Consider the following 27,828-nt stretch of genomic DNA (forward strand, 5'->3'; position numbering starts at 1 on the left):
GAGATGGGGGGAAAAGAAAGCCTGGAAAAGCAAAAATATGTGAGTTTTCCACCCCCAATTAATCATCATTACACTAAAGACCCAAAATTCTATCTCCTTTCATTCCTTTCCATGCCATTGTGGGACAAGTCCTGTCTCCCAAATGCTGCGCCAGTCTCCTCCAGCTTCCTTTCCTGGAGGGTCCCAGCTAGACTAAGTGCCCTATTGGAGGGAACAGGTTGAATAAAGAAAGCTCAGATTTCAAAACACCACCCCTTCTGGTTTTCTCCCACCTCAAAGGTGGCTCCCTCTCGGTCTCTTTGGTGGGTTTCTCGTTTCCCAGAGAGCCCCAGGGCTCTGTCCTTGGTCCTTTTCTCTTGCTTCTTAATATAAACATACAATCTAGGGGACCACATCCAGCCTCATGGCTTTAAATACCTTTTACACGCTGATGATTCAGTGGTGGGCACTGTGGAGCTCCACCCAGATCCCCTTCACAGAGCCAGTACCCACATCCCTGCCCCCACCCCCTCACTGCGCCCATTGGCTGCCAATCGCCCAGTCCCTTTTCCTGAGAATTGCCCTCAGTTGACCAAGCTATTTGCCATCAAAGGCACACCCCTTCCCCCAAAGGTACAGTCAGTGGCTGACTGACGGAGGCTTTCACAGGTTTCTCCTGAATACAGCCCCACAATAAACTGCATGCATTCGGATCCGTCTCAGGCTCTGCTGAAGACCTGACCTGAGAGACTCTCAAATTTTATTTACAGCCTGAACCTCCCATCCAAACCTCAGCCAGCCTGCATTGCGCCAAATTTCTTACCTACCCACTCCACTCCTCCATCTTCCCCATTTCAGTGAACGGCAACTCCATCCTTCCCATTATTCAGGCCAAAAACCTTGAGGTCACCGTTAGCCCGTCTCTCCCTCTTACACTCCACCTCCAATCTGTCAGCAAATCCTACAGGCCCTGCTTTCAGAATAAATCTACAATCTGACCACTTCTCACCATCTCCACTGCTACGGCCCAGCTCCAAGCCAGGGTTCCCCTTGCCTGGAATTTTGCAGGATCCTCCTAACTGGTTTCCCTGCTTCCACCCTCGCTCACTTTCAGGTTTTTCACAAGATGGCTGCTAGAGTGATCCTGGAAAATGTCAGTCAGTCAAGGCACTCCTTCGCTCACTCAGAGTAGAAGCCAAAGGCCTTACACGGGCCAACAAGGCCCTAAGCCATCTGTCCTCTCCCCCACCTCATATACATATACCTCTCTAGCCTCATCTTCTTCCATTCTTCCCCTTTCCCACTCCTCTCCTTGGCCTCTGTGCTGTTTCCTGACCACAGCAAGCATGTTTCACTGTTGGGCATTGCACATGCTGTTCCCTGTGCCTGGAATGCTTTTCCTCGAGACCTGCTTCCCTAAGGTCTCTGCTCTGCTGTCACCTTCTCAGGGAGGTCTTCCCTGAGCACCCTATTTACATCTGTAGCCTCATCTCCAGGCTTCCTTATCCCCTGCTCTTTATTTTTCTCCATAGCAATTATCACCCTTGATACTTTGTATATATTTATTCTTGTTTATTTGTTGTCTGTCTTTCCCTGTAGAATTTAGGCTCCTCGAGGGCAGGGATTTTCTTCTGTTATTCTATGCAGTATCTCCAGTGCCCAGGTCAATGCCTAGCACATAGCAGGTGCTCAATAAATATTTATTGAAAGAATGAGTGAAAATAGACTCCCTCTGCTTTCTTCCATTTCCAACTCTGAGATGTACAACTGAACATTGTCCTCAAATGGGATGAACCAACTCTTAAGACTTTGGAGATGCAAAAGTGTTAGGCAAAAGCCACATTTCTGTACTCTACACTGTCTACTCAACTTCTTTTTCAGTGGGTGCCAGAAACAGTGCAGGTCAGACCATGTGTAGACCATCATGGAGTGCAGAGAAGTTTACCACTTTGTCCTCACCATCTTTGCTGGATCAGAGGATGGGGAGAAAGGAGACTAAAATCTGGAAAAGCAGAAAGGCCACAGTAGTTTTCACAATTGTGATCTTTTAGGAGTATTTTTCTTATTTAAAAAATAATACTGACTTTCTGGAAAAAAACATCCATGGAAAACTGTCTTTCAAACCAAAATGGTGAGAAAGGCAGGTATAAACATGGAGAAGGCAGTTGTGAAGATGGAGAGGCAAGTGTGAACATGGGGAATGCAGGTATGAATATGGGAAGACAGGTGTGAACACAGGGAAGACAGGCGTGAAGATGGGGAGGCAGGTGTGAACATGGGGAAGGCAGGTGTGAAGATCGGAAGACAGGTGTGAAAATGGGGAGGCAGGTGTGAACATGGAGAAGGCAGGTGTGAAGATGGGGAGGCAAGGGTTGTCACAGGGAAGGTAGGCTCACCCCTTGTTATATGTAGTGAGAGATGGGGGCTTCCCTTTCACTTCTTAGAGTAAAGAGAAGGCTTTGAGGTATCAACAACTTGGGCTAATGGGAAAAGGAAAACAAAGAATCTGTGTTTCCTGAACATCAAGGGGAAGTCTCTTTGGCTCCTGTGGACTAGCCAGTCTCCTCCAGCTCCAAGAGGTCATCCACATATTCCACAACCTCTCCCTGTAAGAGACAACAGGACACCTCTGTTAACTGGACTACCTGACCTTAAAAGTGCTGGTGAACAGAGACTAGAAATTTCTCCAAAGAAGTTGTACAAATGGCTAATAAGCATACAAAAAGATACTCAACATCATTAGTCACTAGGGAAATGTAAAACAAAACCACAATGAGACCCCACTTCTAGGTCTCACACCTACTAGGATGGCTATAATAGAAAAGATGTAGCAAATTAGAACTCCCACACATTGCTAGGGATGGAAAATGTTGCAGCCACTTTGAAAAATAGTCTGACAGTTCCTGAACAAGTTAAACACAGAATTCCCATATGACCCAGCTATTCCACTCCTAGGTATACCCTCAGGTATATACTCCTAGGTATAAGAGAATTGAAAGCTTTTGCCCAAACAAAAATTTGTACACAAATGTTCATAGTGTCATTATTCAAACTAGCCAGAAAATGGAAACAACCCAAATGTCCACCAATCAAAGAATAAACAAAATGTGGTACATCCATACAGTGGAATATTATTCAGCAATAAAAAGGAATTTTTACATGTAACATGGCACATGTTTCAACATGGTTGAACCTTGAAAACATTAGGCTCAGTGAAAGAAGCTAGTCACAAAGACCAAATACTGTTTGATTCCATTTACATGAAACATCCATAACAGGAAAATACATAGACAGAAAGCAGATTAGTGGCTGACAGGGGCTAGGGGCATGGGTAGGGGGTGGGGGATCGGGGGGAAGAAACGGGAAGTGACTACTGATAGGTTTGGGGTGATGAAAATGTTCTAAAATTAGATGGCAGTGATGAATGCACAACTTTGTAAACATACTAAAAACCAGTGAGTTGTATAGCTTAAAAAGGAGGATTTTACAGTATGTGAAGAATAACTCAATAAAGCTGTTCCAGAAAGGCATAAGGGAAACTGCTTATATTACAGGGTTAAAAGGAAAAGCCATGATATATAATTACAGTTGAATTTATACTGAATATATATTGGAAAATGCATAGAAAAAACTGGAAACATATAAACTAAAATATCAATAGTAGCTTGCCTCTGGATAATCAGGTACTCAACCCTGCCTCCTTTTTCTAAATATATTTTTCTCCGCTTTCCAAACCATAGCAGCCAATCTTGTTTGTATCTGGCCAGCATTCCTTCCTTGGCAGCATCCTTGTGATCTTATCTCAGGCTCTGCTTCAAGGGAACTCAAACCAAGACACATGGCATACGTATCACTTCCTAGTTACAAAGCACTTCCATATGCAACATAATATTTCATTCTCCCAACCCTGTGAATTCAATATTATTAGTCTCATCTTATAGATAAAGAACTGAGGCTCAGAGAAGTTAAATGAATGTTAATGATGGGTCCATCCCATGCAAATTTGTGCACAGAAAACAAATTCCATGATCATGTCTTATTTAGAGAGGCTTCATCAAAAACTGGGGCAGTAGAAAGAGCAGATCTGGAGGCTCAGGCCCATTGGGTCTGGCCTAGCAGTTCACAGAAATTTCCTGTCCCCTAAGCTCCTCATCTATGAAGTGAGGGGTCACAGCGGGGAGGCCTCACCCACCAAGCACAACAACTGGTACAACCTAGATCCAGACGGCAGCAGAGCTGCAAGTCTGGGTGAACAAGATCCCAGCTACCTCAGACACCCATAGTACCGCTGCAGTCCCAAAGAGGGGAGCACATCTGGGTGGGACTGTGAGAACAGGTGGCAGCAGCCACATGACTGTCCTCCCAGTTGGTGGGAGACCTCACAGGGCTGCTGTGATCCCAAGGAGTGGCCCAAGCTCAGACAGGCACAGCTGACAGGGATCTTGGTGGGCTCAGATTACCCAGCACCTGCCCACTTCCCTCAGTGGTGGCATGTGGAAGCTGCGACCAAATTCTATCTCTATGTGGAGGCACAAATCCACACTGTCAAGCAGTATGAAAAAAATATATTAAATCTCCAGAAAAGAAGGAAAATGACAAGTACCCAGAAATCAATCCTGAAGACACAGAAATCTATAACCTAAATGACAGAGAAATCAAAATAGCCTCCATTAAAAAACTCAATGTTAAAAGAGTTAAAAGAGAATGCAGATACACAATTCAATAAGTTCAGGAGCTACTTCACAAAAGAGATTGAAACTATAAAGAAGAACCAATCAGAAATGTTGGAAGTGAAAAACACAATGGATGAGATAAAGAAAAATCTGGATTCCCTGAACAGTAGAGCTGACATTATGGAGGAATGAATTAGCAGTCTGGAGGACAGAAATATAGAAATGCTTCAGATAGAGAAGAGAGAACTAAGATGAAAAGAAATGAAGAAATTCTCCAAGAAATATCTGACTCAATTAGGAAATGCAACATAAGGGTCATAGGTATTCCAGAGGGAGAAGAGAGAGAGAAAGGAACAGAGAGCTTGTTCAAAGAAATAATACTTAAGGACTTCCCAAACCTGGGGAAGGAGCTGGAAACACATGTGACAGAAGCCAATAGTCTCTAAACTATATCAAGAGGATCTTCTCCAAGGCATATAGTGATAAAGCTGGCAAAAGTCAATGATAAAGAAAAAATATTAAGGGCAGCAAGGCAGAAGAAAATAACTCACAAAGGAACCCCTATCAGGCTTTCAGCATATTTCCCAGAAGAAGCCTTACAGGCTGGGAGAGAGTGGAATGATATATTCAAAATTCTGAAAGACAAAAACTTTCAGCCAAGAATACTCTATCCAGTGAAAATATCCTTCAGATATGATGGAGAAATAAAGACTTTCCCAGATAAACAAAAGTTAAGGGTGTTCATCACCACAAGACTCCTCCTACAAGAAATTCACAAGAAGCCTTCACACCTGAAAAAAAAAGAAATGGCTTACAAAACCCTGAGCAAGGAGATAAATAGATAAAATCAGAAGATTGCAGCTCTCTATTAGAACAAGTTAGCAAACAATTATAACATTAAAGATAAAGGGAAGGAAAACACCAAAAATAAATATAATCTTGTCATTTTAAACACAAACTCACAACACAAGATGGAATAAGATGTGGAAATAACAACTTAGAAAGGGAAAAGAAGAGGGATGGAATCAGCTTAATCTAAGGAAATAAGAGCCTATCAGAAAATGGACTATCTCATCTACAAGATTTTTTTATACAAACCTCATGGTAATCATTAAACAAATAATTAGAACAGAAACACAAATGATAAATAAGGAGAAAACTAAGAAAGCCAGCATAGAAAACTACCTAACCAAATTGGTAGTCCAAAATAACATGGGGAGAGAAACAAAGGAAATGCAGAACTGGAAAACGAGTGATAAGAAGGCAACATTAAACCCTTTATATCAATAATCACTCTGAATATAAATGGATTGAATTCTCCAAAGACACAGAGTGGCAGGACGGATTAAAGAACAAGACCCAACAATATGCTGCCTCCAGGAAACACATCTCAGCTCTAAACACAGGCTCAGAGTAAAGGGATGGAAGACAATACTCCAAGCTAAAGGCAAACAAAAGAAAACAGGTGTTGCCATACTTATATCAAAGTAGACATCAAGATAAAACAGGTAAAGAGAGACAAAGAGGGAGAGTACATAACATGAAGTGAGGGATCAGACCAGAACAAGTTCACCACTCTCTTCCAGCTCCAATAGCTGGCAAGTCCCCAGCTATCTCAGAAAGCATGTTCTGGTTTGTTCCAAATGCATCTCTATAAATACAACCCTAATGATGGCTTTTCTGTGACAAGGCTGCCCACCACAAAATACTGCAACATAAAAATGGAGTCTTTGTGAAAAAAGGAGCTAGTGGAGTGAAAATCAGGAATTTGAAGCAATCTCAGAGAATGATACAATGACTTACAGCAAAGACCTAATTTACAAAAAAGAAAAGATAATCTCATAGAAAAACGGGGATTGGGAGTTTTGAAGTGCCTTCAGAGTACTGAGTAATTGAAAATGTACTGTGTTTTTATAAAGTTAAAAAATGACAGCTGGATGACTCCTGAGAGGGATTCCTGGAGCATCACTCCACACACTGTCAGGACATGTGGCACTTCAGCCTGGGTTTCCGAGAACATCCTCTTGCCCAGGCCAGTGCTCTGACTGTCATTAAAACACTCAAAGAAACCCGACTTCTTAAGGTCTCCTTCTGTTCTTTATTTCAGGGACAACTCAGGCTTCCAGTGATTTCAGCAAAGCTGTGAGTAATATTTTCTCTTATCCAGATGTGTGCTAAACCTGAAAACTTACCTCATCATCATCCATTATATTTTCCTTAGCAAAGTCGTACAGCTCTTTCTGGAGTGTAGTCACGTTAAAGAACTGAACTGCTTCCTGTTCAGACACAAACACAGAACAGTTTGTATGGCCAATCGTTTCACATTAGAACTGGAGGGGCGGGGAACAGGGTATGGGACTTATTTTGGGGGTGATGAAAATGTTTAAAATTAGATAGTGGCAATGGTTGTGCAACTCTGTGAATGTACTAAAACTACTGAATTGTGTATTTTAAAAGCATGAAATTTATGGTATATGAATTATATCTCAATTTGAAAAAAGAGTGGCCAACCTCGAGTAAATGAGACAAAGAGTGTGTGGATGTGTGCATTAGCAGGGGAGTGAAGTTTTTTTACGACAGATGTATATATGGCAAACCAGGACAGTATATAGAAATCTCAATGAAAACACATGTTAAGGACAAAGATCAGTTAGAAAAATCTCTTGAGAATAACATATAATCCATGGAGTTCTCTGACAATACATGCAATGCTGACTTTGTCCATCAAAGGAATTAAATGATGGTCCATCCATAAATGAGCCTGGGGGCCGGCCCAGTGGTGCAGCAGTTAAGTGAGCACGTTCCGCTTCAGCAGCCTGGGGTTTGCTGGTTCGGATCCCGGCTGCGGACATGGCACCATGTGGCAAGCAATGCTGTGGCAGGCATCCCACATATAAAGTGGAGGAAGATGGGCACAGAAGTTAGCTCAGGGCCAGTCTTCCTCAGCAAAAAGAGGAGGATTGGCAGCAGATATTAGCTCAGAGCTAATCTTCCTCAAAAAACCCACAAAAAACAAACAAACATAAATGATCCTGCCATGGAATTGTTTAAAAAAAAGTAATAAAGTAGGTGTATGGTGTGACACAGAAAATGCTCAAGATGAATTGTTAGAAAGACAAATCAAGTTTCAAAACAGTACGTAAAGTATGATCCTGTTTTTGTAAAAATCAAGAAATATATGGTGTATATCTGAGTAAATGTATAGCTATAGGCAGCATGAGAAAGAGAAAGTATGAGATTACGAGGGAATTTCACTTTCTAAGTAAAATATTTCTGTAATGTTTGACATTTGTAGCTTTCACTGCTTCAGAAATCAGAATAAAGCAGTAAAAAGTTAAAAGACAAAAAATCTACAGAAAAAAAGAGTCTCCCTTCATTTCTGAAATAACCCTTTCTCTTCGGGCACCAAGCAATCTCCTGAAAGTGGGAAGGATGAGGGGGAAAGAAAATGTAACACCTGGCGCACTGGCACTTACTGGTCTGGGCTGGAAATGCTCGTCCGAGAGTCCCCACTTGTCCCTGTGGTACTGATAATACACCAGGTTCTGCTGCATGACCTTGTCACTGTGGTCAAAGAGCAGGTAGCTGACCGCACAGGGGGCCGCATTCTTCAAGTCGTTCACTGGGGTCAGGGAGAAAAGAGGAACAGGAAATTAGTGAACCTTGCCCTACAATTCCTGTCACCAGCTTCCTAAAGGAAAAGGTCATGAGCAAGCCCCTTCTCTGCAACCCCTCCTTCAGAAAGCCTGCAGCTGACCAGAATCACCCCTGGGTGGTCAGGTCACAGACTGAATCTCCATGGCGGCCTGAAGGCCAGTTTGGAAACAAGGAAGTTCCCGGTTAGGTAGATTCCTTTGCAGAAATGCCTGCTATATACCACATCAGGCTCCGGTGATCTGAGCTGGTCTCACATCCCTGGGGTTTGAGAAGGCTGGGTCCCAAGGCCTGGGTGACCATGGGGCTGAAGGAGCTGGGGGGATATGCTCAGCAAATGAGCCCCTCATTGGGGGCCCACAGTCCTGGGTCCCATCTGGATGGTACCTCAATCCCCAGATTCCAGGCAGGCCGTCCCCAGCTAAACCAAACCTAGAAAACCCAAAGAATGGTGAATCCTCTGGGCTGGAAGAGATTTGAAAAGTGACCTGGTCTTGTCATCTCCCGGAGGTGGGATTCTCACCTCCAGCCTCCCTCCTTAGAGTTGCCCCACCTCAACAGCATCTTCAGCATAGGGGTTTTGCAGGAGTTGGGGGACAAAGAGGAATAAGTGACGAGCCACCAGCCCCTGGGTATTTATTCTGGCACATTACGCTCCAATTTACAACCCAGGAACACTACTTTTGCTAAAGCTCTGGTTGGCTGGAATAACCAAAGCTTGAGTATGAATAAATAGTGCCACCCAGTGGCTGTTTCCTGTAACAACAACTTTAAGACTAGCCCTTACGGGCACTTATTCACAAGGCCTGCAGGGCTCGGAAAGAATTCCAGCGGAAATACCACCACCTGCCCTCAAGACATTGAGTGGAGTAGTTAATCTAGAAAGAGTTCAAAACAGGGCAGACTTTTCAGGAAGCCAATTTCAGAAAGTAAATTGTGCGTACACTGTTTACTTATAACCCAGAAAGTAAAATTTTCCTGGGGAGCAGCAAGAAAAACTAGAAGTTTGGGGTTGCCAGTGTTTCTAAGTCTCAGCCACAGTTTCTGATAGGCAGGGTGATTTTCAGAGCATGTGAGGATTCCAGAGGACCAGTAAACTGCCAGCGCCTGGGTGGGTCTGGAACACTTCTAAACGCCTAGTGTTCTGGCTTTGTGCGCACAGAACCGAGCCCTGCTCAGAGGGCTGGAAGACCTGATGGATTCTTCCCCGTGTTTCAAAGTCCAGCACAGAGCTGGCTCACTGACCTGCCAGCACAGGTTTTCATGAAAATGGAATAAAAACACTAGCCTATGTTTTCATCCAACAGAAAATCTTTAAACTGTGAACCCAAGATTGGCAAAGTGTTGATAAAAGTTGAAGCTGGATGCTGAGCAGGCTAGAGTTCATTATCCCATCCTCTCTAACGCATGTTTTAAAATTTTCCAGAATAAGTTTTTTTTAAAACCACATATATAATTTTTCATAATTCTCATTAAAACAGGGCTCTTCCAAGTGTGGATGAAGATAAGCAAAAAGTTAACACCGGGATAGGGAAGGGGAGGTGGGGGAGGTGGGAACAGGTGGCTTGCTCTGGATGTTTCTCTGTATATCTCCAAGATGTTTGGTTTGCTGCAACAAGCCTATACTACAAGCCTTTGTGAAAGAAAGCACTACTCAGTCACTTATATTAAAAAAGAGAGCTCTTCATTAGCAAAAACGCTACCTAGTAGAAACCATCCCCTCAACACTAGAATACGGTCAGCAAATATTTTGTGAGGACCTACTATGAGTTCAGTGCTGTCTCATAGGAAAGCGTGTTCATAGATTATGTAGAACAAGACTCTTGTCCTTTATGCTAAATAATTTTTTACCAAACAGCTGGTGCCAGGGTGGCAAGTAAGACCTCATCCCTGCCCTCCGTGCAAGGGGACTTCTGGGAAGGACATCTGTTTAAGACACACCTCACCCTCCTGTTAATCTTGGAAATGTCCCAGCCAAAGGAAGCGAAGCTTTTCACTGCATCCTTAGATGAGGTTCCGGCTGAGAAAGGCAAGTTACCTTACTCAGGAAGACCTGGTGGAAATGACTGCTTCAAAGGAACAATCTTGATTCAAAGCAAAAATTATATATATACCTATATACATACATACATATATATAAATTTTTCTTTTTTGATCTTCAGCAGGCAAGGCTTTCAGTGTGTCCTGAAGAGGACAGGAGGTGGGATAAAAAGGTAAGTAGCTGTTGTGGGCAGAGAGAGCCCAACAAAGAATAGAATAGCCATAGCAGGGAGGGAGGGCGATGGAAGCCAAAGTCACCTGTCACTCTTCCCAGGACATCCCTGAATCTCCAAGGCCAGCCGCTCCTCAGTTTGAAGGGTAGCCTTGGGGAATGTAGCCAGACTCCTGCCCCTGGACCCAGGCATTCATCAGTAGGGCAGAGTAGTTCCTGCAGCAATTGTCCCTAATAATCCCCCTGTGCTTGTAACTCCTGTCCCTAATAGCCGCCGACGCACACGCTGCTCGAACAAGGGGCTCTCAGCGTCAGTGACAGGGAGAGGAGGAAAAGCCAAAAAAGACAGGCCCTGAAGTCTAAACTCTGAATGACTTTCTCTCCTGCATTCATTTCCCTTTGTCCCCTTGGAATGTTCTGATTGATAAACATCATTTTCAGGCCAAGGGAGGACCGACTGGAATGAAACTCTAATAGCCTGAAAAATAATGCCAGTGATAGGGAGGAAGGGAAATAACGATAAAAAGAACAAACACTTGGATAGAGTCTGCTCTGCGCCAGGGTGCAAATACCCTAAGCAGTCTACGTCCATCAACTCCTTTAATCCTCACAACAATCCTATGAGGCTAGTACTATTATCTCCACTTTACAGATGAGGAAACTGAGACACAAAGAAGTGAGTAAGTGACGAAGCTGAAATTTGACCCAGACAGTCTGGCTCCAGAGTCCGTGTCCTGAAGCACCAGGCCATGCTGACTGTGCAAAGCACGGCACCAGGGCTGTCAAGGCGACCTTGATAAATTCTCTCAACAACCATAGGAAAGGGTTGTACCCTTATGTCACAGATGGGGAAGCTGAGTCTCAGAAGGATTAAGTACCTTGCCCAAGATCTTACAGAAGATAATTACTTACGCTTATAATAAGCAAACTGCAAGTAATGATACATGGTAGCCACAAATTTCTCCACTGGATAGCCTCCTATCACTGGGGTGAGGTTCTCTTCACACTGTATTTTGCATTCCAGAACTTCTATATAATGATCTGAAAGAACACACAAATTTTCAGAGCAGTGCATTCATTATTTTTTTAGTACCACTTCTGCCCTGCCCCCCAAAGGATAAAGGTAAAAATGATAAAGGTGAAATATTGCAACACATATGATAAAGGACTAAAATCTTTAATACATAAAGTTCCTTAAAATCAACAAGAAAAAGACGAACACCCCAATATAAAAACGGCCAAAGGATGTTAACAGAAATTATAAAAATGCTAATAAACATTGCGAAAAGATGCTAAACTTTTTCTGTAATTAAGAAATACAACCCCACCTAAAATAATAAAATAATTGAAACGGTTAAATTTGCAAATTTTTAAAAATTTAATAACATCCAGTGTTAGGGAGAGAATGATAAGACTTACACACTCTCATATTCTGTTGGTAGAAGCAAAACAGGAACAAATTTTTGGACAGCAATTTGGCAAAATCTATCAAAGGTTAAAATACACATATCCTCAAACCCAGCAGTCTACTTCCAGGAAATTTTCCTTAGACAGAGGCACACAAAAGCACTGTTTGTAATAGCAAACAAACTTGGAAATAACTTAAATGCCAATCAATAGGATGATGATTAATAAATTATGGTACATACAAACAATAGAATCTATAAGCCTTTAAAAGAGACTAGGTGGACCTAAATATAATAACAGAGAAAGATGTCAAAGACTACATTTCCCAGCCTCCCTTGCAGTTCAGTTGGGGCCACATGACTAGCTGTGCCAATGAGATGTGGATTGCAATAACTAATGAATGCTACTTCTGGGGCTGGTCCCTAAAAACCTTCCAGTGATCCTTGGCCCCCTCATTTTTCTCCCTTCATGTAGCTAGAAGCAAAAGGCTCCAGGATGATGGCACACATTTTGTTGGCAACACTGTGGAGGGACAGGTACTGTCATACATTGTTGGGAGGAATACAAAATGGTCACTTAAAATACTAAATAATTTACAGAAATATTTAGTCTTTGAACTATCAATCCCACTTATGTTGACTTTGAAAACATACCTCTATAGGTAGGGGGAAAAAAGCCTAAAATTCCCCATTGCAATGTTATACATAAGAGCAAAAGATTGGAACAACCCAAAAGTCCATCAGATAGTTGACTAAACTGTAGTATGTCACTCTCTCAACTCCTCAATGCAGGACGCAGAAGCAATAAAAAAGAATGACACAATCTCTGTGCACTAGTTAGGACACATTAAGTGGAAAAACCAAAGAACAGAACGTATAACGTACGGTACCTATTCTGTATGAAAGAGGCAGACATAACATTAAGAGGAAAACAGATTTATACTTATATATCCTTTATAGGAAAAAAATGATTCAAAAAAATATTTAGGCAAGAATCTTCCATAGATGCTAAATCAACAGAGCAGGGATGGGGAAACACAGAGTTTGATGGATAATAAGTTGTATCTCCCCACAAATTATTTATTAATCTCTAAACTAGTAATTATATTGTGGAGAAACTAGGAACCGGAAAGAACTTTAACTAAATGCTTAAAAATTAACATCACCAATAAGGGGCAAACAGATACCACGCACACTGGGATGTGATACTCTGAGAAGGACGTTTCTGTAACGTTCCAACCAAAAACGCACAATGTGAATGTAATTGTAAAGACACATCATAGAAACTCAAATTGAGGAATATTCTATAAAATTATTGGCCCATATTCTTAAAAAAGATCAATGGCATAAAAAGACAAAGAAAGGCCAAGGAACGGACCCAGATTAAAAAACACTAAAGAAACAAATAAATAGGAAACATGATCCTGGACTGGATCTTACACTAGAAAAAAAAAGTTGCTAGAAAGGACATTATTGGTACAATTGACAAAAGTGGAATATGGACTACAGTTTGGGTCAAAAATAATTGGATCAAAAATAATAATAAAAAAATTGTATCAATATTAAGTTGCCTTAATTTAATAACTGTATTGTGGCTATGTGGGGAATATTATTATTCTTAGGAAATATACTGACGTATTATGGAGTAAAGGGTCATGATGTATGCAACCTACTCTCAAATGCTTCTGAAATAAAAGTAATGATACACACACATACAGAGGTCGTGAAAAAGGAAATGTGGCACAATAATTGTTTAAATTTGGTGAATCTGGGTAAAGAGTGTATGAGAGTTCTTTGTACTGTTCTTGCAACTTTTCTATAGGTTTGAAATTATTTAAAAATAAAAACTAAAGGTCTCTAAATATCTATCTATATAGATAGATAGAGTCATAGATATAGATACAGATATAGATATATATCTCAGGTATATCAAAGATAAAGTTATCTTTGCTTATTTTTGTCAAAAAAAAAAAACCTTTTAGAAGTATAAGCCAGAAGCTAATAAAAATGGTTACCGTTGGGGGTGAGTGAAATGGGTAGAAGAAATGTGGATGGAAGCAAGACTTCCTTCTAGCTGCTTGTAACTCCTTCCTCCCCTTCAGTCTAGGAGATAACAACTCAGCTACTAGCAGCCCCGGGGTACAGTGTTGCCCCTCGGGTTCCCCGTCGCCCACACTTCTGTAAATAATCCCTGTTACTCTGTAAATAAATCTTTCCTGAATTACCCTGCTGTATGTGTGCCATCTATTTCCAGTCAGAACCCTGACTATACAGAAGGAAACATCTTTCACAGTATATCCTTTTGTGTCTCACATTTTACACTAAGTGCACATATTACCTTTTCAAAAATAAAAGTTCGAGACTAAGTATAACGTACCCCAGGAGGTGGGAAACTGTTTCACTGGAGTTAGGAGAGAGGACTCAGCAGTCAGAATGCCTGGGTTCAAATCCCAGCCCTTTCCCTGAGGACAATGAGCACAGTAGTTAACCTCTCTATGCCTCAGCTTTCCCAGCTGTAAAATGGGAGAATGCTAGTACCTTCCTCATAGAGCTGCAAAATTCTAATTCTAATAATACACATAAAGAGCATAGAATGGGGCCTGGCATCTCCTTAGAGCTTCATACATGTTACCTTTTCTAATAACTATTTTTTATCTATAGTCAAAACACTGCAGCTCCAAGTAAGCCCCCTTTTCGCACCCCAGCCTTTATTCTGTGTGTAAGGAGCACTTCCTGACAATGCAGGCATGAAGGGAGGCTGGAAGGAATGACCCCCTCATCAGCAGAAGCACACTGGGTAACAGATTCTCTGTGAGGTCCAGGCGTGAGCACTAGCAGCTGCCAACATCACAGAAAGAGACAACCAGACATTCTGTGCCTCCTATAGGAGAACTCAGCGCCAAGTAGGAAGTAGCCTTGTCCCCCAGCCACCACCCAAAAAAAAACAATCTGAACCTGATCAAGCCTCTACATCCAACTACCAATTTATAAGAAATACAGAAGGCAGAGAATCAGGGGGCACAATCAGCAAATCCAAACTATGGGAATCTCTACAGGGCAAACGAACCAGTTTTTTCAATTGCAACTGGGAAAGATATGGAGGAGGGACCTATAGATTAAGAGAGATGTAAAAGGCAACCAACTTCCTTTAATGTGGATGAACCTTGCGGACATTATGCTAAGTAAAATAAGCCAGTCACAAAAGGACAAATACTGTACCATTCCACTTAAATGTGGTACCTAGAGTAATCAAACTGATAGAGACAGAAAGTAGAATAGTGGTTGTCAGGGGCTGCGGGGAGAAGGATGGGGAGTTAGTGTTTAAAGGGTATGGAGTTTCAGTCTGGGAAGACGAAAAAGTTCTGGAGATGGATGGTGGTGATGGTTGCACAACAGAGTGAATGTACTTAATGCCACAGGACTCTACACTTAAAGATGGTTAAAATAGTAACATTTATGTTATGTATACTTTACCACAATAAAAATTTAAAAAGATAACCAAGTGCAATTTTTGGACCTTATTTTGATCCTGATTCAAACAAACTGTAAACTAAAAGTAAACACACATACTTATAACATTTCTGAGATGCCTGGGACACTGTCTGGATAATTGATGACAAGATTAAGGAAATATGATTAAAATTCTTTTAGGTGTAATAGTTTGGTGGTTATGTTGAAAAAAGTTATCATTTAGAAGTATATACTGAAATATTACAAATGAAGTGATACAGAATCTGGGATTTGCCTCAAAATAACATGAGAGTGGGGAAATGGGTGGGAATTAGGTGAAGCCCAAGTGGCCATGAGTTGACAACTGTGAAGCTGGGTCATGGGTACATGGGGGTTTGTTATACTCTTCTCTTTATTTTTTGCATAAGTTTGAAATTTTCCACAATAAAAAGGTTTTGTTAAGAAAATAATAAGGTACTCTGAAAAAAAAGATTCATGAACAAAAAATGATTTAAAAAAACTCTGGATTTAATACCTTAAAAGAGCTGTCATCCAGCAGGATTTCTACGGGCCTTTAACGGCTAATGTACACTGTGACTCTCCAAGAGGCAGACAGCGCTCAGCCCATTCCCAGACTTCTTGGACCAGGGGACCCTTTCTGCACAGGGCAGTTCTAGGATCAGTGTTCCCAAAACACTTTAGGAAATCTCTTGGCCATTGCCCATTTTCTGGAGCAATACTGCCCACTAAAGGTTTAAAGAGAGATCCTAGGGAAAACTGAGCTATCTATGGGTAGTATTTTAAATTTTCTTTCTTTCTTCATTCTTTCCTATGTTTTCTAAACTTCCTATAATGAGCATGCATTGTTTCACAATTAGAAAGAAAAATCTGCCAAGTTACCTTAGTGACAACGACTAAAGGTTTATCATACTTTTCATTCTACCTTCATATGTGTTGGAAAATTTCCATAATCAAAGTTATCTGAGTCATGAATTGCTCTTGGGCCCATTTTTATTTTTCCAAAATCTAGTGGGGAATCTGTAATCTGCCCCTGCAGGGCAGAGTTGATATGGTGGACTTCCTCTCCAGCCCTGTGCTTGAACACTGTACCAAATTATTTCTCCAGAAGCCCCTACCCAGTCAAAGGCTGATCTATGCAGGTGTCGGCCACCCCAGTTACCCATTAACATTCAAGCTCAAAAGTTCCTCAGAGGCCACTCAAGTTATGAAGAAGGCAGGCAGGCTCCACAAGAGTGTTTGGAATCCCATTTACATCTAGGATACAACTCACCACCAACCTGCTATGGAAAGATAGAAATCCTTGAAGTCCTTGATCTCCCTGGAGCCCTCACAGGCTGCGAGACACTCATAAAAGGCTTTGAAGAAGTCGGGAAGGGCCAGCTCCATGTCCGTGATGGACGTTCTCCAATTCTCGCCATTGTATGCCCGAACAGCTCGGATGAACAGGCTCTGGAAGGCAAGGAGAAGCCAGTGAAGCTCTGGACACAAAGGGAGATGAACTTGTCCTCCCAAAAGGAATCAGCCCATCATAGAGCTCCACTCTCATTAGTTCTCAAGAAACCATGCTGACCCGGGGCTGACCCCGTGGCCGAGTGGTTAAGTCTGTGCGCTCCGCTGCAGGCGGCCCAGTGTTTCGTTGGTTCGAATCCTGGGCACGGACATGGCACTGCTCATCAAACCACGCTGAGGCAGCGTCCCACATGCTACAACTAGAAGGACCCACAACGAAGAATATACAACTATGTACTGGGGGGCTTTGGGGAGAAAAAGGAAAAAATAAAATCTTAAAAAAAAAAAAAAAAGAAACCATGCTGACCCTTAATAAGAAGCCAACCAGTGACTGACTTATATCCAGCTTTTTCTACCCTGTGTACAATGGTACACTTATTTCATTTAATTCAAAAAGTAGCAGGCACTTGATAATAAAATCAAATTCAAATCAAGGAAAAAGGGAAAACCAGTGACAGAAATCTGAGCAATGGCAGCCAAGAGTCAGGGGTTGGGATAAAGGCTTAACTACAAAGAGGCATGAGGGAACATTTGAGGGGAGATGAAAATGTTCTAATCATGATTATGGTGGTAGTTTCATGACTGCATACATTTGTCAAAAGTCATTGAATTATACACTTAAAATTGGCAAATACATTTTAAATAAATTATACCTCAATAAAGCTGATTTTAAATGTGAATCAAGGAAATGGTACAAGCTTGAGAGCAGGTGTCAGCTACCTCTGCCCGTGACAATGAAGTACAAAATAAGAATGCTGTGCATCAGCTCTAATTACCAGGGAGGGCAGCCATGTGCCAGATGGTGGAAGCTTCAAGGAATGTCTGCTCATTGTTGACTGGACCAGATGAAGGGCAATAACCAGGGTTGAGGAAGCAGCTTGGTCTCACAAGCAATAAGACAGATCTTAGACACATGCAAAACTATGCTGACTTGGAGGGGCCAAGACAGGCAGGCCTTGAAATAAGCATGGGACTCTCCATCTTGAGTTTCTTTTCAGCTGCACCAGAACAGGGGTACCCAGGGCCAACCCCAGACCTGGAATTTTCACCAATCTTAAGGCATCAGGTAGAGAAGGTGGATCTCCCTAAACCTCTTGGACAGGCAGGATCCCCTGGAAGTAAGACATGCAGAGGACGGAAGGGGTGTTGCCTGGAGACTGGGTAAATGAGCAGCCACTCCAGGCAGCTGGCTCTGCAGAGGCGGTAGGGCAGAAGCAGCAAGAAGAAAGCAAGGCAGAAAGAGAGAGACCAGCGGGCACACAGGAGGGCAGCCCGCCACACCCAGCAGGACTCCAAACAGGGACAGAAGGGCCTAGCTGACTTGCAGTAAAGCACAGTGCTCTGACCACATGCACTCAGCTTTGCTCCCCAAACCCTATGAAAATGACAATGAAGCAAGTAAAAAGGCCTAAATCCTTTTTATAGGCAAATGGGAAAGGAGCAAGCAGCAGACAAGAGAATTCAACAACTTTTGCAAAGACAGAAAGCCAAATTATCACCAAGGAGGGTCCAGTAGGGAAATGAGCCACACACCCTGTTGGCACTTGCAGGAACTAGGGACCACGGAAGGCTGGCGCAAGGCACAGAACGGAAAGCAGGGCTGAAAAGCCTGAACGGGGCTGCTGGAGCCCTAGGTTCTCTCCCAGCACCTACCTGCCCACCCAAGGGATCACGCCTCCCAAAGCCACTCCTCATCAGACTGGTGATTTATTCTAGAGGCTCTATCCATAATAGCTGAAGGTCAGGGACCAGGCATAGCAGAGCTGGGGCTGAGGCAAGGGGCTGAAAACCAGGAAGTAGGTAAGGTCTGACTCAGCTGTGAGGCCTCCATCCTTCTCCCCAGACTGGCTCTCAGACACCAGCAGACAAGCATGGACACTCTACCAGTCCTGCCAAAGTCTGGAGAATTCTTCCCTGGAAAACTGAAGGGCCCCCAGAAAAGAGACTTTGCACACTATATTTGAGAGTCACCACCAGTGAAAAAGTGAGCTTGCAGCCAGGTCACACTACAGGAAACCCTGTAGTCAGACCTTGGGGTCTAACAGTTCCCCATAGATACTTTCAATACATCCCTCTGTTTTCAACCCTGCCCTGCCTTCCTTGGTACCCATGCCCCCAGTGCCCGAGCTCGACAGGCCCAGGCAATAGTAAGTCTCAAAGGGGTTAGATTCTTCCTCTTACTGTCATCATTAATCCTCATCAGAACTCCCCTTTGCAGAGCACAGATTTAAGGAGCCTCTAATACATCAAGTCAGTTCTCCCAGCTCTTCTATTCTCTTTCCACCTTAATATATATTGGGGGGCGGGGGGCAGGAATGTATAAAAATATATGTCTCCTAGTTTCATCAGAAATGGAGACTTCAGTTTCTGTTTCTTGTGTTCTTGGTCATTTTTGGATGATTTCCAAGACATAAGTTTATTCCACAATCTTAAAACTGAATGATCAAATGACCATATTTCTAAAATGTAGGATTCAAAGGAAAAGTGGCTTTAAAAGCATCATGAAATGTAAAAATCTCATTCTTAAGTGGGTCAACTTTGTGATAAAAAGTCAATCACTTCTATTGTTGTAATATTCACCAATGTCATAAAAATTACTAGAGGTCCTTAGATGTCAATAGCTGTTCAACAGACACTCTTCTTCAACAATTCACATTGCGCCAAGTGCTGTGTAAAAATCGAAATATACCTCATATGACTTGGTTTCCAAGTCTTTAATGTAGTCCTCGGCATCAGGCAAGCTCTTGTAATACGCCATGTTTCTCTTCATCATTTCATCATCAGGATGCTTCAGTAGAAAGGTGTGAGCAGCTGCAATAGCTTTTGGAAGATTATTTGCCTAAAGTACAAAGAAGAAAGATAAGAGTTACTCAGTGGATGGGGAGTGGGCGAAAGGGGTAAAAGGGCACATATGTATGGTGACAGATGGCAACTAGACTTTTGGTGGTGAACAGGATGCAGTCTACACAGAAGCTGAAATATAACGACGTACACCTGAAATTTATATAATGTTATAAACCAATGTGACCTCAATAAAATAAAAAATAAATAAATAAATGAATTTTTTTTTAAAGTTACTCAATGGATGATGAGCAGTGATTTGGGTAAAACAAGAATGCCTGTTTAGTCCTTCAAGTAACTTTGTATTCTACACAATGGTTCCAGCTTAGGGTTCAGTGACTTCCAGGGCCCAGCAAGACCTGGACTCTCTTGCCCTCGAGCTTCCAATGGGGTTCACCAATGAGGAGCCCCAATAGGTGTTTGAAGGAAGGGAAGAGAGTAAGGTTGGGTTATCTAGTCTCCTGACTCCCTCCCTGCACAGTCACCTTGGGCTGCTATTGTTCCTTAACTGAAGGTCACAGCTCCTCTCAAGGTGGCCCTCACCATACAGTCTCTCTCCTTCCAGGTTGCTCTCTCCCTTTCCCTTTTTTTGGCCTAGGGGTAGTCACACCCCACCATTACTAGCCTTTGTAAATAACCACCTTACTAAACATCTCTCCAGTTACACCATGTGACTATACCACGTCTTTTCTGCTGGAATCTTGACAAATACATGAATATTTTCCCAAGTCTCTTACAGAACCTCCTGCTTCACCATTCTTGATGACCCCCTGCCACCTCCTCACTTACTCATTCGCTCACTCATCAAATCTCTGCTGAGAGCCTCCTACATGTAGGCACTGTTCTACAAAGTGGGTTTGTAACAATGAGCAAAACAGGGGAAAAAAATCCCTGCCTTCACGTACTGTGCATTCAAGGAAGTTTCCCTATCTGCCAGCAACCTCCACTAAGAGCCTCTTTTATGTTACACCGTGTTCTGTCCTCCTGCTTTTCACAGCACTCTGTAGCTTAGCTAATGCGTCTATCTCCCCCTCCAGGCTATGGTCCTTGAAGGACCCACAGTGTCATTCATGTCTGCATTCCTGGTGCCTGGCACGCTTCCTGGGACAAGGCAGGACGCAGTGAGTATCAGTCATTTGGACATGACATTATGACTACCTAATATTTTCATAAAATTAACTCACATTTTCCTCTTTCCCCCTTCTTCTTCTCCCCACTCAGGCGGTGGCCAGCTGATTCTGAGTTTCACTGCCTCGAGGGAGGTAGCTGTCTGGTGAGAATGCAGAAATTACCCATATGACAGAAGCCCTGTGCTCTTGAGAGAACTTAGCAGGTGTGAGGAGAGGAAGAAAGGGGGAGAGGGGCTGCGGGTAGAAGCTGAGAGAAGTGGGAGAAAGAGGGAGTCCCCCAGGCTAGAAAAAAGGTTCTCCTTGGGGCCTACAGGAACAGCAAGGTCTGTGGCCCTGGAGCTTCAGACTTGGCGCTGTTGTGGGCAGGACCAGCAAGGCAGAAGTCCTCAGGGAGGAATGGTGTGCTGTCGGGGCCCTCAAGAGGGCAGGCAGACACGGATTTGGACACCTCCCTGTGTGGACACACACCAACAACCAGAGAGCCCCCCCACACTGATGTCTTGGCTCTGGCCGTCCCCTGGAATCATGGTACAACCTGGTGGGGGAGGGGAGGCACCCGAACATGTGCACAGAGACTCCTTCAGCCAATGCAGAGGGACACTCAGAGGGAGGAATTCAGTTTGGAAAGAGAAAATAAGAGGATATTTGGAACACCTCGGATTTCTGAGAATCAAGGGGTAGCACATATCTGTATGAAATTGCCCCAGATTTCGAGCCAAGGCATTTGGAGATGAAGGCAGTGGCTATACTGGAGAAGTGGTGCGTGGGAATGAGGGCAGACTCCCAGACGTCAGTGCTGACATTCTGAGAATGCCCGTCAGTGGCCTGTGGTGGGGCTGCCTCTGAAAGAATTCTACAGAAAGGTTTATACTGACCGGGAAAAGGCCAGTCCGGCAGCTAAAAGGAAGGGAGGAGGTATGAATGCAGCCCTTTTAAAGAATTTGCCAATGAAATTAGATTCTGTCATTCTCAAAAGAGCACTTAGAAAGAGGGGTACGGGGGGGAATATTTTAAGGCCACTAAGTCAGGACCTGAGTTTTACAAAATGGAACCCCTTCTGGAGGAGGAAAGGGTGATTTTACTCAGTTCAGCTCAGGTTCTGCCAGCTGGAACAGGGGGCCACATCTTGGCAGCTAAACCTCTGAGAGACCCAGGCAGGTTTTGGAGAAGGTGGATAGAGCAGCTACCCTGCTCTGGGTTCCCGGAGACAGCCACCTGCATAGGAGGCCCCCAGCCACCTGCCAAACGAGCCACCCCTAAATCGGCCTTGATGTGCTGGCAGGCCCTGTGGTTCAGGGGAGAACAGAGTCCACGTCCAGGCAAAAGGTGAGCTAAGAGTGCCTGCGGGGCGGCCAGCTCTGTCCAGTCAAAGTCATTAAAGGTTTGATAAAGTTGGGGCTGGCCTGGTGGCGCAGCGGTTAAGTTCACACGTTCCGCTTCTCAGCGGCCTGGGGTTCGCTGGTTCGGATCCCGGGTGTGGACGTGACAATGCTTGGCATGCCATGCTGTGGTAGGCGTCCCACGTATAAAGTAGAGGAAGATGGGCACGGATGTTAGCTCAGGGCCAGGCTTCTTCAGCAAAAAGAGGAGGACTGGCAGTAGTTAGCTCAGGGCTAATCTTCCTCAAAAAAAAAAAAAAAGGTTTGATAAAGTGCTGGGGCCCACTTTTCCCTTGGCCTGAGGGGAAGATGAGCATTTCATGGAGATGGCAGCCATGGAAAGAAACCACAGCTAGTGACATGAAACTAAGGCAGACGGGGGACATGAGACCTATGGTGGGCTTGAGGACTACACACCAGGAGCACGGCCCCTTCTCTACAAGATCCCACATCCAAGCCGCCTGACCTTGCTCTGACAGTCTGAACCCACCATCCCCTTCCACGTGTTCAACTCAGGCATTTGTCCTGAATCACAAGACAGAGGCCTGTGAATCAGAACCGCTCAGTAACATCTATCCACATCCTGTTCCAGCTCGCAGCACCATCTAGCTCCAGACTCCGCTTCCAGGCTTCAGGTGCCAGGGAGAATGCATGTGCCTCACCAAGCATTTTCTCTCTACCCAGAAACACAGTTTGAAAACATAAACATCACTAAGGAAAAAAAATAAACCATACAATATTGCCACCTAAAATCACTCTAGCAGTGATTTTCAGTTGAAGCAATTAAGTGAAGATTTGGGTTTATTAGTAAAATTCTTGGCGCCAGCCCCGTGGCACAGCAGATAAGTTCACACTTTCCACTTTGGTGGTCCAGGGTTTACCGGTTCAGATCCCGGGTGTGGACCTACGCAGTGCTCGTCAAGCCATGCTGTGGTAGGCATCCCACATATAAAGTAGAGGAAAATAGGCATGGATGTTAGCTCAGGGCCAGTCTTCCTCAGCAAAAAAAGAGGAGAATTGGGGCTGGCCCCGTGGCTGAGTGGTTAAGTTCGCGCGCTCTGCTGCAGGCGGCCCAGTGTTTCGTTGGTTCGAATCCTGGGCGCGGACATGGCACTGCTCATCAGACCACGCTGAGGCAGCGTCCCACATGCCACAACTAGAAGAACCCACAACGAAGAATGCACAACTATGTACCGGGGGGCTTTGGGGAGAAAAAGGAAAAAAATAAAATCTTTAAAAAAAAAAAAAAAGAGGAGAATTGGTGATAGATGTTAGCTCTGGGCTAATCTGCCTCAAAAATAAATAAATAAATAAATAAATAAAAATAAAATTCTTAACTTTTTCCTCCCCTATAAGAGATGTCCAAATACTAAGACAGATGGTATTTTACTGCCTTTTACGTAAGTGATTGTCATCGAGACATATAATGGGTTTTGAGGAGAAGCTATGAACTTCCTAACCTTTAAGGATGCCATGATGAAGGAGAAAATCCATGCCTTACTGTCACATTGAGTAAAATGCTCTTCCTCTCCTCCCTATAGCACTTGTTTCAAATTCATCTATATATTAAAAAAAGCAGAGCTTCCATTATTTTCCAGGTTTAAAAGTAAAACATTTCCTCCTTGATTATGTGACTCAAATTTGGTTCAGACTGTATTTGCCAAAAGCTATACAAAAAAAGAGAGAGAATTAAACGAGTCATTTTTAGCTTAAAAAGTCGTGCTCGTATGTGTCAGCCATCATTTTTCAATGTCCTGGAAATTTATTAATCTTATCTCCCTTTCTATTTTAAAACTGATTTTTTATTGCCAGGACAAACATTCACAGAACTGATACTTTATATAAAACTGTAACTAAGCATGGAAATAACCCAGTTTTTCTCCTATTTGGAGTTTTGTTCTATTTCATTGCTCATATGATTGCAACATACACGTGGCTCTGTTTCAGCGGAAATATGAAAAACAGATCTTGTGGCCCAAAGTCTCAAAGCAAAGTTTAAAAAAATAAAAACCCAACCAACTTCTACTTCCAGAATCTGGGATATGCTGTGAATCTATTTTTGTAGTCGTTAAAAGAAATGCAATATGTTCCTTTAAAAATCGTTTTCTATTAGATACAGTAGAAACCGGACTTTGAGAGGCCTCTCCTGGCAAAGGAGGTGAAGACCCTCCAAGTTCAAGCCTGTTTACCCAGTAACAGGGAATTCAGCCCATTCTCAAAATTTGTGGCTCCCCAGAGTAAGGACTCAAAGGAGAGAGAACTGCAATCTGTGGCTATTTTTAGCCAGCAATCACATAATTTAAGTAGCCACAAAAAGGAGGAAGACAACTGTGTTAAATTCTAAATGAAAAAGAGACAGCGGCGAGCGCCAACCGGGTGAGTCATGGCGCACAAGCTCTGCTCCTCTAGGCACGGATGCGTCCAACCAAGCACGCCCTGTCCTTTCCTGGCCTCAACTTCCCCCTCTAGCCGGCTCCTCAGGTCCTCTTCCGCTTTATTAGTGAAAGTCACTACTCACTTGAGAAAAGGGGATTTTAATGGTATATACAGAAAAAAGGAGTCGGTCTTCAAATAACACGTAACATTTATCAGGCACTTTGTTGGGTGCCGGACACTGAGCTGGACGTTCTATGTACGTGTTCTCTGCCTCAGAACGACCCTTCCAGAAAAGTAGTTTCATCTCTATTTAAGACGAAGAAGAGGGGGCAGGATTTGGAAGCATCCTTTGGCTGGGCTGGGAGGGAGAGAGCCCTGGAAGGTCATGAAAGGTCCTGAAAGGGCGGTGCAAAAGCGGCCCAGGCCGGAGGGGCGGGGGCGGGACCAGGGCCGCGGGGCGGGGCAGGGGCGGGGCCCTGGAGGGGGCGAGGCCGCGGTCGCAAGGCCGGGCGGACTTGCCTTGAAGTAGGCGAACTGCAGGAACTTGTAGGGCTCGCGGCGCTGGAAGTCGGCCAGCACTTCGCGGCTGGGCTGCGACTGGCGGAAGGCTGGCAGGCCCTGCTTGCACCGCTTGAGGCAGTGCGCGCGGCGCAGCAGGCCCCCGAAGAGGCGCAGCTCGGGGTAGCGGGCGAGGCCGGCGGCGGGCTCGGGCTGGGGTGCCGCGCTGCAGTTGCGGTGGCAGAAGGCCTCACTGTCGCGCAGCAGGCGGTGCAGCCGCAGGCTGATCTCCAGGTAGCCCACGCTCTCCGCCCAGTGCTCGCCGCTGTATTGGTCCAGCGCGTGCCGGTAGGCCGACTCGAGCGGCATCAGCTCGTCCCGGGGGAAGCTGCGGAAGCTGTAGCGCTCGTACTGGGCGCGCCCGGAGCGCAGCGCACAGCCTGCGCACAGCAGCGCCAGCAGCAGTGCGGCCGCCCTGCGCCCCGGCTCCATCGCGCCCGGCGGAAGGAAGGACGGGAGGAAGGGAGGAAGGGAGAGAGGAGGCAAGGAAGGAGGCGGACGGCGCAACGCGGCGGGCCGAAAGCCTGGGAGGCGGGGACGCTAGCCTCCGGCCCGCCCCGTCCGGCCGCCCCTCCCCACCCATCCCGGGGGGCAAAGCCGCGCTTGCGGGGAGGGTGCCCTGGGGAAGGCGCGCAGCCGTCTGGTTCCTGCACCGTCTAACCCGTGTTCTGGGGTTCCACTGTTCCTTGGTTTGGAGACGGCCGTCTGCAAGCCAGACGCGGCCCTAATGGATCCTAGATTAGCGCTAAACTTTAGAATCACTTGGAGGACTTGTGAAAACTTAGATTCCTGGGCCGTGCCCATAGAGTTTCTGATTCAGCAAGTCTTGGATGGGCGTCTGAGGATTTGCATTTCCAGCCAGCACCCTGATGAGGCTGATGCCTTGGGTCCCAGGCCTACACTTTGGTAGCACTGCCGCCCACCTTACATTTCAGTGAGAAAGAGAACGCATAAATAAAATTAATAAGAATGTCAGTGGCACTTTATAAACTATTTAGCTAGCCAAATTGAAGGTGCACGCACCTTATGACTGCCGTTCCACTCTCCAGAATATACTCCAGAAATAGACTCTTGTATGTGTGCATCAAAAGATATGGATGAAATGTTGAAAGCACTTTTAAAAAATTCTTTATTTTGAAATAATTTACAGAAAAGTTGCAAGGATAGTACAAAGAACTCCTATATACCCTTTAATCGAGATTCACAAATTGCTAAGGTTATGATGCCACATTTCCTTTCTTTATCTGTGTGGCTTTTGCCTTAATCTTTCAGTATGTGTATCCTAAGAATGAAACTACAGTGATCAAATTCAGGAAATTTAACACTGATGGAAGACTTTAATCTACACTCCCTATTCCAATTTCCTCAACTGTACCAATAACGTCTTCTACAGCACTTTTTTGCATTGACACAATGCAGTCCAGGATCATGTATTGCATGTGGTTGTCACCTCTACTTAGTGTCTTCTAATCTGGACCTTTTCTTCATCTTTTCTTGTCATGCTGTCAACATTTTTGAAGAGTATAGGCCAAAACAACAATGAGATACCACCACACACCTACTAAAATGGCCAAAGTCCAAAACACTGACAACACTAAATGCTGGCAAAGATATGGAGTACCAGGAACTCTCATTCATTGCTGATGGGAATGCAGAACGGTACAGCCACTTTGATGGCAGTTTGGCAGTTTCTTACCAAACTCTTATTATACAACCCAGCAATCACATTTCTCTATATTTACCGAAATAAGCTGAAAACTTATGTCCACACAAAACCTGCACACAAATGTTTATAGCAGCTTTATTCATAATTGCCAAAACTTGGAAGCAACCAAGATGTCCTTCAGTAGGTGAATGGGTAAATAAACTGTGGTACATCAGACAATGGAATATTATTCAGTGTTAAGGAAAAAAAAAGGAGTTATCAAGCCGTGAAAAGACATGGAGCCACCTTAAAGGCATATAACTAAGTGAAAGAAGCCAATCTGAAAAGGCTATGTACTGTATGATTCTAACCATACGACATCCTGGTAAAGGCAAAACTATGAAGGCAGTAAAATGTCATTGGTTGCCAGGCATTGAGCGGAAAGGATGAATAGGCATAGTACAGAGTATTTTGGGGGCAAACTATTCTGTTATAAACCAACATTACCGCAAGTAAAGAAAAAAAATAATCTAACAGAAAAAAAACTATTCTGTATGATACTATAATGGTGGATAAATATCATTACACGTTTGTCAAAACCCATAGAATGGGGGTCTGGCCCCATGGCTCAGCAGTTAGGTGCAGACCTAGCACCACTTATCAAGCCATGCTGTGGCGGGTGTCCCACATATAAAGTAGAGGAAGATGGGCACAGATGTTAGCTCAGGGCTAATCTTCCTCAAAAAAACAAACAAACCCATAGAATGTACAACACCAAGAGTGAACCCTAATGTAAACTATGGACTTTGCGTGATTATGATGTGTCAATGTAGCTTCATTGATTGTAAGAAATGTACCACACGGCATTCTGAGAGTGGGGGCAGCTGTACATATGTAGTGGCAGAAGGTATATGGAAAAATCTCTGTACCTTCCACTTGATTTTTCTCCAAATCTAAAACTGTTTTAAAATAAAATCTGTTTTAAAAGAGAATAC

At 43.9% G+C, this 27,828-nt stretch overlaps 1 protein-coding gene across 2 annotated transcripts; it reads right to left on the minus strand.

The window, feature by feature from the left end:
• Window positions 1-1,536: 1,536 nt before the first annotated feature.
• CRTAP (cartilage associated protein) lies at window positions 1,537-27,372 on the minus strand. 2 transcript variants are annotated; one of them, XR_011527078.1, is made up of 8 exons: window positions 25,150-27,372; window positions 19,594-19,743; window positions 16,673-16,844; window positions 11,431-11,559; window positions 8,129-8,274; window positions 6,845-6,928; window positions 2,376-2,585; window positions 1,537-1,981 (listed from the first exon to the last, which is right to left on the minus strand). XR_011527078.1 is itself a non-coding variant. In XM_070575888.1 (7 exons), exons 1-7 carry the CDS (start codon window positions 25,618-25,620, stop codon window positions 2,532-2,534), a joined length of 1,206 nt encoding a protein of 401 aa, XP_070431989.1. In that variant the 5' UTR covers window positions 25,621-27,372; the 3' UTR covers window positions 1,666-2,531. The 2 variants fall into 2 exon arrangements, 1 of the variants encoding a protein (XP_070431989.1); XM_070575888.1 differs by having other exon boundaries at window positions 1,666-2,585.
• Between the last annotated feature and the right edge of the window lie 456 nt (window positions 27,373-27,828).

This window comes from Equus przewalskii, chromosome 15 (genome assembly GCF_037783145.1).
Source record: "Equus przewalskii isolate Varuska chromosome 15, EquPr2, whole genome shotgun sequence".
Taxonomy (NCBI): domain Eukaryota; kingdom Metazoa; phylum Chordata; class Mammalia; order Perissodactyla; family Equidae; genus Equus; species Equus przewalskii.

Coding starts and splice junctions, on each gene's coding strand:
- CRTAP (XM_070575888.1), bottom strand. CDS start 25,620: ATGGAGCCGGGGCGCAGGGCGGCCGCACTGCTGCTGGCGCTGCTGTGC. Junction 19,744..25,149: donor TGCAGTTCGCCTACTTCAAG/GCAAGTCCGCCC, acceptor TTTGTACTTTAG/GCAAATAATCTTCCAAAAGC. Junction 16,845..19,593: donor TGGAAACCAAGTCATATGAG/GTATATTTCGAT, acceptor CTTGCCTTCCAG/AGCCTGTTCATCCGAGCTGT.